Here is a 13,199-nt window from a genome sequence, read left to right as displayed (position 1 = left end):
CCCCCTGCTGCCATAACCTGCCGTGCTGTGTTTGTCCTGCAGTGCTGGAGCAGAGGATGAGGAGCGTGGAGAGCGTCCCCAGCAGCTTCCGCAGCGCGCTCCGGCTCTTCGGCATCGAGGCGGCCCTGGAGAACCTGATCCAAGTGCTGGGCTCAGGACAGTGAAGGCCAGCACTGCTTACACCAGGTAGCAATTTCAAAAGTAGTTTTAATTAAGATATTGTGTTACACGGTCTGTAATTTTATTGAATATAAACATTAAGTTATTTTCCATTTAGAAACCATACTCATAAAACATGCTATCTGTACAATTATGGCACGTTATATATAAATTGTCATGACATGAAAATAAATACAGCCATTTAAATACAAAAATGCCAAATAAAATAGTTACATGTACAGAGTGATTTCATTATAAATTTATCTTTCTGAATCATTAATGTACCAGAGTGGTTTATCTTCTTAACATTTTCTAGATACCTGGAAATTGTTAAAAGATCATGCACTGTCAAAATCAAGTCCATAAAAATCCAATTCATTTCACAGCTCTGTAAAAGTACAGTGATTTTAAAATGACAAAAGAACAGTAAGAGACTCCTAGAACAAAGAGTTAAACAGCTTTCTCATTAAATTAGGGTGGAAGAAGACAACTTGAAGGTTTCAAAGACATACAGTGCTAAAAAACCCGAAGGTAACTGTATGAAGTAACTTTGTTCCACAATGTGTGTTGAGACAGCATCAATCTAACCCAGAGGGGCCCATGCCAGCCCTGGGAACAGGTGAGCCAGTCACCCCTTGCTCCCTGCAGCCCTTCCTTTGCATCTCTGATTGCAGGAGGAAATCCTGACAACACATTACCAAAGCATCACCTCTCACACATTCACCCCTGAAGAAATAAAACAGATGAGACAAATGCCTTGCCTCTCCCTTCACTTCCATCAGATGTGCCATGAGCCCATCTGGGAACTCTCAGTGTTTGCAGGAGTTCCTGCTCTGCACTAGCACTGCACCCAGCCAGAGTGATGGGACTGAAGTCAGGAACTTCTCAGGTGGGGAGGAACAGTTCCTGGAACAAGAGCCCAACCCAGCAGCTCCAGGCCCTCCTTTCCAAGGCCAGAGCTGCTGGAGCACAACCACCCACCCCATGCAGCAATGGGGAAAGAGGTGAACTCTGAACTAAAGCAACAGTGTGTTTCTAATCCCATAAATGTAATCATCCACTATTTGATCACTGAAATGGTGTCCCACTGTTCTGGTAGGTTAGGAGGAACTGACAGACCAGATCAACACCAGAGATGGGGCTTTGATGAATTGCAGCTCTATCATGTCAGATAAGGCAGGCTCATTTCAAGTTTGGAATCCAGTACTCAGGCAAAATTCCTTCCTACTTCTCCACTGCCATGGAACTGGTTGAGCCAGTTTTGTGTAACCTTCAGTTCATCTTTAGCTCCCTCCTCCTGGCCTGAAAATGAAACTGTTTGCTCAGCACAGACACTGCTGTTTGCATATGAATTGTGTGTAAAGTTACAGCATAAAAACCTGGAAACTTCCCAGCTGTGCAGGGTCCTTCCTTCCTCCTCTTTCTAATAGCTGGAGGGTTTCTGGATTTGTAAGGAGCTCTCCTCCTCCAGGTTTTCTTTGGGAAGAAGGGGTTATTCCTGCCCATTGCACTGTTGGAGTCTCACAGCTCAGGCCCTGCCCCAGAAGGGCTCCTGGCACTGGGTGCCAGCACTGCCAGCTCAGCTCTCTGGCACAGGGACAGTGGTGGCTCTGTGTTTCACTTTTCTTTCTTGAGTTGTGCCAAGGTCCAGGGGTCCTATTTTTGAATTTCAGGTAAAGCGGAACAATTCAAAGGTTACAGTTGGATCCCAATATAAATCTGTTTTTAGGACCCTGAACACCATTGCTGGTGAGCACAGGGTGTATCCAGGTCAGAGCTGTTCACTGGGGCTGTGACCCTTGAGGGAAACAGAGCTGCAGATTTTATCATTGCAGCCTCAGGTTTGGACCTACCCTTCAGTTCCAGCTCAGGATCTGCCCCAAGGATGGCTTTGCTGCAGCAGCTCCCCAGCCTTGAGCTGCACAGAGCACTGCTCATCTGCAGCACTGGCACAAGGCTGACCCACTGCAGGGAAGAAAATGGGGTTCTGTCACCTTTTTCCTGTGTCATTCCAGCAAAGGAGCCTGAAAGCAGCTGCTCAGGCTAGGCAGTGTGTGGGGCATCAGTGTAATAGTGCCAATGTTTGACACAATCTGAAGGACCTGAAATGACCTGTAAAACTCAGAACATATTCTTCTTAGAGCTCAGTTTAAATCAGGCAAGAGCAAGCTGTGGTTTCACCTCCAATAGCAGCATATCATGTATAGAGACAATAAAAACCAGCATGGCAGGTGAGTTAAGCCCAACTATCATGTAAAACTCAAGGTTGCTTACCTTAACCCTTTGCACTTTGTTTCAGAAGCTTTAGGTCGATACAAGGTGATCACAGCTCCTGGAGGCAGCCTGGTGTTCCTAGTGCATGCATTAGTACTGAAATGTTCTGCAGTGCCAGGGCAGTTCCAGAGCAGCCTCTGCATGGTTGCATTTCCAGTGGATTAATGCTGAAGTGTTGTACAGGCTGTGCCAGAGCATTCCCTCCTTTAGTGGGGATGAGGGACACTCAAAGCACAGGGTCCAAGGTAATTCTCTTGTTAGTAATTAGGCTTTCTATGTTAGTGCAATACTTGAGGAAACCTTTCATTCTGTGCTCTTTCAATTCTAAGGAAGTAGACTTTCCATATTAATTTGATCTGTCCTCTAGTTCCAAGGTATGGCACATTACCTGTTCTGTCACATTAAATACATTCATTAAGGTTATCTAGCAAACATGTGGCTTAGTGCTATCCCAGCTCTCTGAGAAGGCATTACCCATTAGAAATCATTTCATAAAGCAAAAACATTCACAGCTGAAAAATGCACTGAACACAACAGAAAAGGGGAAAAAAAATCACCATAACTGTATTCCAATAATCTTTCACTTTCTCATGTGTTTGAATAAAAATAACCTTAAGGGAACGGTTACACTTTATGGAGAACTAATGTGCAGTCTTCATTCTCCTTGAAGAGGTTGGACATAACTGGGTCCTCTTTGGCCTGTACATTTTTCAGGTAATAATTGACTATTTCTCCATCGAGTTTGTACTGGTGGGGGATGCTTTCATAGGGCTTCAGGTCCAGGTCCAGCACAGAAACAGAGAAGGTGAATCTGGATTTGGATGTCAGTACCACAGGTCTTTGCTCAGAGCTGGAAAATAAAACCACATCTGAGTCACTGAAACCAGTACTTGTAATTTATGTGTCCCTTTACAGAAGTGACTCTAATGTTTATCTTAGAACTTTTGTGGGAGCCCAAGAAAATAAACTGCAGCTAATGTAGGCCTTAGGAAACTCCAGCTTTACCAGTCCTGATGGACCTTGCTGGCACCTCTTCATTTTCCTTTCAGCTCCCACACAGCTGAAGGCAAACATTGCTCTCATTTACTGTATTTAGCAAATCTAAGCTGTTTCTAGGTGGTGCATGCAAAGCAACAGCCTCATTAACAGCAAAAGCAGAAAAGGGACTGCAACTCCTACTGAGGCTCAAGGTAATAAAACATTCAGTGTGCTGTCCAAGCATGCTGAGGGATGGAGGAGTTCTGAAGTCAGCCATTGCACAAGTCATGTCCATCACTAACACTGCTCTGGAGAACTGCAGGACAAATGCAGAAAACAGCATTCTCTAAAAATAAAAGGGCTCTGCTGAAGCAAAGCCCCCTGCAGAAGAACAGATTTGTGCTGACACAAACCAAAAGGGACAATATTGTGGCAAAGCCTCCTGCCTGACAGCCAAAGCTGTCACCTCTTGATTATTGCTTTGGTTTTATTCTAACTAGGCCATTAAAGGCAACTCAGCTTGAAAAATCTCTCCTATGAGAGCACCAAGGCAGAAAAACTGTACCTAGTAAAAACCATCCAGAGCTACTATGAACAGTCAATTCAAAGTTTAAGAAGGGAATAAATATAAAACTTTTGATCTTTTTGATCAACTTAAAACTCTTTAGAAAGAGACACTGGTCCTAAATGTCTTAAATCAGAACTATAGTAAAATGCTCACAGCCAAATATTTGGACAAACCACCCCCCACACACATCCCACACTTTTCTAAAGTGATTGAATTGCCTGAGCAGTACAAACATCCCAATTTCTGAACAACTGGAGCCATTCCAAAGCAGGTACAGGCAGCTCTTACCATTCATCTTGCAAGCAGGGGGAAAGGGCAATCATGATGGAGCAGTCCTTAGCAGTCATTGCTATTCTGTACTGCTGCACCTGTACAACAGAACATAACACACATTTTCTCTCAGATTGCTGTTTTCCTGAGTAAAGCATCCTGTTCCTTACAAAAAGCAGCACTGCACTCCCTGACTGGGTATGTTGGCACTTTAAGAGCAGGAAATTCTCTCTGGAACAGAAGGTTGGCAGGAGCAGGTGCTTTTGCAGCATCCTGTATAACAGTCAGGTTTATTTCCTGCAGATCATGCTCCTAAAGGCCAAGCAGCACCAGTTCCTGCAAATGCTTCCTCAGTTTAAAAAGTAAATAAACAGTTTTATTTTTCTCTCAAGAACTGGTGCTACAAGCTTGTTTTTAACTGCTTCTGCTGTAAAGATGAACCCTTTAACTGCAATGAAGCACTTTAACTGCACAGACCCCAACAAACCAGCAGTGCTGCCTCCAGCCATCATCCAGCCCTTTCAGTGAGACTGAATAATTAACAATGACAGACCAAAAAATGTCAGAAGTTGAGAAGTACCTTTGTTAATGCAAATGCCACTGTCCCATCATCTTCCAGGGAAAGGTCCAGCAGCTTCTCATAGAACGCCTCATTGTAAGGTCCATCTATCTGCAATGTACTTCTAAATAAATGTTAAAAGAAGATTTACAGACAGCCAAAATGATGTGCTGGTTTTCAGTGTGAGCTTTCCTCAGCAGCCCAGACACTCAGATTAGAGCAGCCCAACAAGGACACTGATAAACATATCCAAGATTTAACCCACTGCCAGCCAACATCACAACAGTCCCTGCTATTCTCAAATCACTCAAGATTTGCTGCTGCTTAGGATCTGGGTAGTGTGGGGTTTTAGAAACATGAATCATTCTTAATCCACTGCCATCTCTGCCACTGCAAAATTATGGGGTTTTGGCAAAAAAAATGGGTAAGTTTCAAAATTTGTAGCAGTCTGCAGGAGCTCCAGAAGCCTTGCTGAAAATACATATATGAGAAATATATAATATATTGATATCTATTTTTATATGTATATTATTTTGTATGTAAGAAGTATAAACTGGGGGCAGAGGCATATCTGACAGGGCCCTGCTCCAACACCATGTGCTAATGGGGGTGTCCTGGGCTCCCCCTTTTTTCCCCCTTTGAACAGCTGAACCCTCCCAGGGCAGTCTGTCCCACACAAACCCCACAGAGCCAGGAACTCATTTCCCAGTGCTCTGCACAAGCAGCAGCAGCTCCTGAGTGAAGCCAGAGTGCCCTCGTGTGAGCACAGGAGAGGAACAGCAGCCCAGTGGAGGCTGCTTGCTGCAATTATAATTACACTAATAAGCCTTATTTGAGAAAAAACCACAGCAGCTTGCATTCATCATTCAGAACATCATCATCCCTGCAGACTCTCCCAGCTCTGCAGATACTGGGGACAGGAAAAACCACCCCTTCCTCTGCACCTTTCTGCAAATACAAAACCCCCAGTACTGAGAGAGTGTTCTCCTCTCTCAGCCTGTTGTGAACTTTCCAAAATCATTACTTTAAAATTCAGGTCAAAGTGGCCAACATGAGCTGCAAGTTCAGGGAGAAATTCAGAACATGCAGTGCCATGAGGGAAGGTACAGCAGAACAGAGTGTGCACAGAGCCAATCCTGCCTGCAGCCCTGGTCACTCAGGACTGCAAAGAAAAGCCACCAAGTCTTACCTCTCCTCAGGAAATTCCTCCAAGTACTGCTCAACTCTACTGTACAAAGGATAGAGTCCTTCAATATCCAGCATGTCAAGCATCTGAGCCTGAAGGGTTTTATAAAGGAGACAACCCCTCGGTAAACCAGAGCTTTCCAACTTATGTTTACCTAGAAGAAAATGCATTTTAAAATAAGGCAGACACAAGCCTTAACTTCAATTTGCCATTACATGTGCTTGTTTAAAAGTCTAAATACCTTTTTGTCCAGTCACAGGTAGGGGGAAACCTCAAAACACTTCAGTTACCAAGCAAAAGGGCAAGGTGCAGCTGCTGACCTGCACATTTACACAGCTCATCTGGGAGTGAAAACACCTGAAACTCTACAAACTACCTAAAAAAACAAACACCAAAACACCCCCACATCCACTGCAATCTACTCATTCTGAGTCCACAAGAGAAATTTCTCATCTGAGCTTGAAGCCACCACAAGTGCACTTTGAGCAGTATCAAGTGCTGACAGTAATTCAGCATTTCAGCTCTGGGGTCTTTTCTATACAGTGTAATGAATTGTATTTGCTGTAATTTCTCTAGGACAGTTCCTCCTCCAGCACTACAACAAACCATGGGCAGTGAAAAAGGTCTTCCTCAAAAGCAGAGAAAGAAATGTGCTGTTTGTATAATTAGGACAACTGGCAGCATCTTGAATAATTAGAGCTTTACAGAATTTATGCACTGAGGAATTAACATAATTAACAATTTTCCTGCTCTCACTTCCCATTCCTCTTCCCTCTGGTATTCAGACCTCTCTTCACCAGGAGAAGAGCAGCTGAAGAAAAGAACATGAGCTGTGCCCTGGTGAGGGTTGACAGGAGCAGCAGAGAAAGGCAAAGTACAGGAGTTGTAATAAACCAGCCAAAGCAGCCCAACTTCATCACATACAACATGAAAATTCCTCACTCATTTGGAATACCTATGATTGTTATCAGCTCAAACTGCTGTTTTCTTTCTTTTTGCTGTACCACCTCCTGAATTTATTTTTATTTATTTGTTAGATATTATTAGATACAGTGCTGTAAGTGTTCACTACAATGTCACATTATTTTAACAACAATTATCTGGCAGCTACGCAGCTCAGAACTCTTTTTTTAAATGCCACCAGAACTCCCCTGTTTCCATTCTCATATCAGTATTGATAACCAAGAGACAAAGATCTGAACTGTTCCATCAGGCAGGGCTCTGAGAAAGCTGCTCTGGTGGGAAGTGTTCCTGCCCATGGCAGGGGCTGGACTGGGTGGCCTGTGCAGTTCCCTTCCAGCCCTCACCACGCTGGGATTCCGCCAACAGTAAATGATGGACAGTTTTTACACCACTATCCCTTACCATTCCTTACTAGCTCCTTATTAAAAGCACTTGCTTCACAGTAGCTCCTCCCCTGTGAGATGGGAACTGTTTTCATGTCCCCTGCCCTGCAGGAGTCGGTGCTGCTCAGCAGGGCCATGGTGATGACGTGGATCAGCTCCTTCACCACGGTCCTGGTGCACTGGGGGCCGCTGGCCAGCCCATTGCACGGGAAAAAGAAAGGCTTGAGGTGACGAGCAAGGTCATTCCAGTCACACACACAGTCCTGGTCATCCTTACAGCCATAAATTAGCTCCCCATTCTGCAACAAGGAGAAAAAGAAGCTTTTTAGGCACATCAGGAAGTCATGTTATTCATACTGAGCTATTCAGAGCAGCAGGTCTAGTATTTTAAGCATAGGAAAGTGTTATTACCTTAATAATCTGCACATAGACACACAACATTCCCAATCTCCTAAAGATTTGGGATCTCAATCTCCTCTTAAGTCTAATCTGAGCCTGCAGTAACAACCCCTGAATGAAAACCAAAACTGTTTAAATCAAGTGCTACCTTCCCAACTCAATGGCCTGTGAGGAATCAGAACAATACAGGGGAATGATCCTTGGCACATTTTCCTATCACTTCTTTCTGAATAATGTCAGCAGTGAAGAAGTACCGTGTCAAACACCCTTTTTTACCAGGCCAGACCAGCAAAGGGAAGGCTGTGAAAGGGGACAGAAAAGGTATGATAGTAGTACAAAAAGAGGGCAGATCATAGAAGTTTAAGTAATTCAAATAGTTGATTTAATATTGGAAATAAATTGAAGTAATCTTGTTTCCTAGAATTAATCTGAAAATCTCCACAAATCATCAGTTACTGCTTCATATTTTTCCTATGTGACTGTCATGGAATGCCACTTTTTCCTTCCTCAGTGAGGTCTGCATCAGTGCTCTAACAGGAATCTACAACAAAGTATTTGCAACAGCATGCCAAGCTCTCCATTTCCTTCTTCCTGAAGCAGTACATAAAGTTTTAAAACTTTGGTCACCTTAAGAGTCCTTTCTGTTAATTGCTCCTCAGTGATTCCTTCCCACTAATTCATTCCCCAGGGAATGGTCACCACCCCAAGGCTGCCAGAGCTTCAGGAGCATTTGGAAAATGCTCTCAGGCACAGGGTGGGATTGTTGGAGTGTCTGTGCAGGGCCAGGAGCTGGACTTGGACAATCCCATATTCTGAGTCTATGAATTCTGGGTTATTATTAATTTTCTGTCCTCATCTGAAATCTAAGAACTTCCCCATTTCCTTCTCTTGATGGGGTCCAACAGTGATGGTCTGACTAGGCAGGTTTGTAAGAAGATCTTGACTGCTGAGATGCTCAAGTCAAATTGTTTAAAATCCAAGGCAAAAAAAGCAAGCAGAGAACATTTAACTTTACCTTAAATATTTTCAGGTTGTTCTGTGCCTCCTGTAATAAGCTCTTCAAAGCAAAGTGCATTCTTTGTTTATTTCTAGGGAAAACAAAGCCAAGAATGTTTCATCACAGCCTTTGGATGTTCATACCTGGCATGAGCACATGCACTGAACAAATTACTCATGGCAAAGGCAAAGTGAACTTCAGATCTGAGTACACTAAACAGCTCTTGGGTGAAATGTTATGCTGCAAAAGGCAGCTCTGATTGCTGAGATGGATGTAAGGGGGAAACAGCAGATTATATAATCACTGTAAAGGTCCAGACAGGCCAGCATTGATCACCCATAACACCTCAGTGAAAGGCAAAGTAATCCAAGCAAGAAATCTGTAATGCAGATTTTTTCTGGGGGGGAGGGGGGCAAAATTACAGAATCCTTACCCTGAGAAGAGATCCAACGGGCAATATTTACTTGGTCGTTTCCATTTTCCATTGGCTACCTGTGGGAAAGCCAGAGCACTGCTGTTACCCTCCCTGCCTGGAACAGCTGCCCCCCATTTTAACAGCCAGCTCTGTGCCACTGACATCCTGCCTTCAGAGGTCAGGACATTTAAACCACTTTGAACACAAAACTCAGGACCACTGTGGGTGCTTCCCAGTCATTTTTAACTCAAGTCACTCAAACTGCATTCACAAGGTGTAAGAGCCTGAATGAGAGATGTGGGACCCAGAGGCTCTCCAAAATGCAGTTTATTGTATCCAAAATGCAGTTTATTGTATCCAAAATGCAGTTTATTGTGTCCAAAATGCAGTTTATTCCATCCAAGAGGTTACAGCAGTCCAGGGCTGTGGGTGACAGAGCTGTGCCCACAGCTGTCAGCTCCAGCTGCAGCCAGGCCTGGAGACCCTTTGGTTTTGGTTACAGTGCATTTCACACTTTTCTTTGCTGAGCATCTTCATACAGCAGAACCAATCTATACCTTAACTTTTATCTCTAGCCTAACGTAACTACTATAATTACCATATTCATGTCACTATTCTCCAATCACTAAAAGTCAGTACATTACAGTTTAAGCTAGAAGTTGTTTTTCAGTTTCCTTGCAGTGGAAAATTCTGAGACCTTTTTTCTACTTGCAGCTTTGCTGACTTATTTGCCTGTGCTGTCCTGCTTGGTAAAAACATCTTCTTGTTTGAGGTGGGTTTATCCTTTGCTCTAAGCCATAAAATCCCCTTCCAACCAACACACCCTTTGCCTCCTTGGTTATCCAGTAAGACTGGCTCAGCAATTCTTTTCTGCTATATCAAAACTTGCTTCCATCTCTATTCCTTCATCAGACTCTACATTTAAAAATCTTTCTGCAAGCATCCATATCTGTGAGACTTTCTTGTCAAACTTTCACCCTTCCTAACAACAAAAGAGAAAGGGTCACATTAAATCCCAGGGAGCCACAGTCACTCCATTCCAGAGTCCCAGCAGGCACAGCTCCACCAACTCTGTGCCTGTTCCGTGCTGTTTGTTCTCAGTCACAGAATGCACTTGGGGAGCTGAGCTGGGAAGGAAGTTCCACATCACAGCTGACCCAATCCCAGCGTTCATAGTCCCCAAAGGCTGAGATTGTATTTGTTTGCTTCCAGCTTCCCACAGAACTTGTTCCATCTCTCACTAAATAAATTCACACCCAGCAACTCAGCTGTGTATCCTCCTACCAGCTTTAGTCATATCAGAGATTTGAGCAAGTTTTAACAGGAAAGCAAGCCTGGAACAGCAAATAGAGCACAGTACAGCCAAAGGGAAGCAGGGTGACTTAATAATTACCTTTAGATGCTGATGCATACAGTAACGACACACCTTGTGCTTTATCTCCTGTGAAACATGGCTGGAAAAGGGAATGAAGCCACACTTTGGCTAAAACAAACAAACAAAACAGGATTGTAAATACAAATGTCTCTATAGAAATATAAAGGCAATATGCAAATCTTTCCAGTTAAAGGAAAATGTTTTAAAATTATAAAAAATTCCAGCATTTAAAAGCGGAATTATTTTTTAAAATAACGACACGCCAAACTGCTGTGGCCCACAGAAAAGCCTGTATGTAACACCTGGGAATTTCCCAGGTTTCAAGGGACGGGAATTGGCAGAGAGAGGGAGCTGTTCCCTCCCGTGGGTGCCGGTGAAGCGGGAGCTCCGCCCTCCCGCACCCTCCCGCGGGGCAGGAACACGAACACGAACACGAACCCGGCCGGGCCGCCCCGCACACCTTGATCTCGATGCACAGGATGGGCCGGTGCTCGGCGAAGCGGAAGGGCTGCAGCCGCGTCAGGTTGGGAAGGCACATGGCGTAACCGCTGAGCGTGTCCATGTCCTTGTCACAGCGACACTCTGCCACAGCAGGGGACAAACACCACAGGGACATCAGCCACAGGGCCGTGGGAACGAGCGGGGAAGGACAGGACGCGGGTTCAGCAGCTGCAGCCAATTATGCATTTGCACAAAGTTGCCCGCCCCATTATCAACCCCGGTTTCAGTTCCCTCAAAACTGTCCCAAGAGCTGCTGGTAATGGCCAGCTGCCAGCTCAGCCCAGCAAAGGTGAGGTCTGAAACAGCAAGGAAATGGATTGGCCAACAACAGGTGAAGTGACTCATTCATGTATTTATCCCAAGATGTGATCTCCCCTTTGCTTACTATGCATGACCTACCAACCCTCAGCTGAGTCAAAAGGATCTGAGAACTGGCAGGAATATCAGAAACACAAGAGGTATTCTGCATAAAAATCCTCTGAATAATCTCTCTCCATGTGCATCCCTTGGGACACAGAAAGGTCTGTGAGGTTGTAGCTCAAAGTTAACCAGAGCACACAGCCCCAGATTTCCAAGTACCTGTTACTAAACAGACACACAGAACACACATTCCTGCTACAGTTTCCACTGTAAGAAAAATGAAAAATATACTGCAATAGAAAAAATAAATCTGAGAAACCAAAGCCTCAGGCACCAGCCTGTCATGCCATACTGCTTCACCAGGATGAGCAAGAAGCCTTCTGTCTCCAACCAAATGTTGAGGTTTGTTTTCTTTTTCTAAATTTAAGCAAAAGTACATCCTTCACACCTTCACAGCTGAAAGCCACTTGCCAAATCAGAAAGGCACAGGAATCTGAAGTATTAGAGAAGCTCTTTTGTATGTTACACAGGCTTATGTGAAGAGTAACATTGAAAAAAAAATCCTTGAGGTTTCAAAAAAAAATCCTTGCTAAAAATGGACAGTGAAATTCATTGCTGTGAAGCACCTGGACACTTCCCCACAAGCACACTGCAATCCCCAGCAGCTGTGGGCACACAAAGGTTAACTTGGAAAAATAAAACTAAATTCCATCATTCCCTTCCACCACAGTCTCATTGGTTCTTTAACTTTTATTAGACACTATTTACTTTCCTCACTGGTTCCTGGCACTGTGGACCTGTGCTCACGATATGTAAATTAATTCCTTTTTTTTTCCTGGATTAAAGGCATCGAAGCACTTGACTACAGTACTTTGATTTAAAACTGTATTTATCTTCAAGGAGTTCTGCTAAAGCAGGAGTTTCTGGCCATTCTCAGGAACTTTTGGGAACATAAGACACCACAGGGCCAATCTCTTTGCCTATTTTAGAGCTATCACAGACTACTTTTCACTCCAGAACAGAATCCATTTTTTCCACAACAAATTTTCAACTTATCATTGTCTGAATATTAAAAAAAGTTTCCTTATATTCAGTAGTGTGATGCTTTTTTTACTTTAGAACAAAGGAAAATGTTTTACAGCTTGAGGAAGCCCCTTTCTAATCCCACCCCTGGCACTTACCTGGCCTCTCTGGCTGGATTTTCAAACAGAGCTGCCTTACAAAGTCTAAAGGCAGTTGAATAATTTCCTATTGGGGAACAAAAAAGTAAACATTTTAATGCAAAAATTAATACCCAGTTTGGGAATCTTGAAATGGAGCAGCAAAGTTCAGTGGGTTACACAGAGCACACTGAAGTGTGCAGTCAGCAGCTTTCCCTCTGATTCACTGTCTGTGAACACCTGCTGCTCTATAAAACCCAAGCACTGATTTCAATAAATGCATGGCAAAGAGCATTTTCAGTGCAAGTTTGATGTGTGAGGAGGAACCTGCAGCACTTTGTCCTTTCCACAAGTGGAGAAGTCCCATGTGTCACATCCCAACCATGTGTAACTCAGTTCCAGGTGCAGCTGTAACTTTTTCACTGATCTGGTGTTCAGTGAACAAGATCTGGCTGCCCTGAAGAACAGAGCAAGGGAAATGGTGATCTCTGACTGCACAGAAACCTCAACAATTTAGATGAACCAGGTTTCTCTCCCTGTTTTGCAGTTAAAAATCTCTCACACACACACCCCTCTTGCAGAGCAGAGCAATGACCACACTTCTCCTCAGCCAAAGCCCTGAGTACAATCCAATCACCTCAGCACAGAGCAG

At 43.9% G+C, this 13,199-nt stretch overlaps 2 protein-coding genes across 2 annotated transcripts in view; one reads left to right on the top strand and one right to left on the bottom strand.

The window, feature by feature from the left end:
- Window positions 1-406, top strand: part of CENPP (centromere protein P) — a 113,904-nt gene extending 113,498 nt beyond the window's left edge. The window contains exon 9 of the mRNA XM_058031950.1: window positions 43-406. Within this exon, the coding sequence (XP_057887933.1) occupies window positions 43-164 (122 nt within the window). The 3' untranslated portion in view covers window positions 165-406. The remainder of the gene's footprint in view (window positions 1-42) is intronic.
- Window positions 285-13,199, bottom strand: part of IPPK (inositol-pentakisphosphate 2-kinase) — a 30,226-nt gene continuing 17,311 nt past the window's right edge. The window contains exons 4-13 of the mRNA XM_058031946.1: window positions 12,569-12,635; window positions 10,987-11,108; window positions 10,545-10,634; window positions 9,170-9,228; window positions 8,755-8,827; window positions 7,360-7,639; window positions 5,998-6,148; window positions 4,830-4,932; window positions 4,268-4,347; window positions 285-3,283 (exon numbers count right to left, since the gene is read on the bottom strand). Of these exons, the coding sequence (XP_057887929.1) occupies window positions 3,058-3,283; window positions 4,268-4,347; window positions 4,830-4,932; window positions 5,998-6,148; window positions 7,360-7,639; window positions 8,755-8,827; window positions 9,170-9,228; window positions 10,545-10,634; window positions 10,987-11,108; window positions 12,569-12,635 (1,251 nt within the window). The 3' untranslated portion in view covers window positions 285-3,057. The remainder of the gene's footprint in view (window positions 3,284-4,267; window positions 4,348-4,829; window positions 4,933-5,997; window positions 6,149-7,359; window positions 7,640-8,754; window positions 8,828-9,169; window positions 9,229-10,544; window positions 10,635-10,986; window positions 11,109-12,568; window positions 12,636-13,199) is intronic.

This window comes from Melospiza georgiana, chromosome 11 (assembly GCF_028018845.1).
Source record: "Melospiza georgiana isolate bMelGeo1 chromosome 11, bMelGeo1.pri, whole genome shotgun sequence".
NCBI classification, from domain to species: domain Eukaryota; kingdom Metazoa; phylum Chordata; class Aves; order Passeriformes; family Passerellidae; genus Melospiza; species Melospiza georgiana.
Note: the sequence above shows the minus strand (reverse complement) of the source record. Positions and strands in the feature narration are given on the sequence as shown.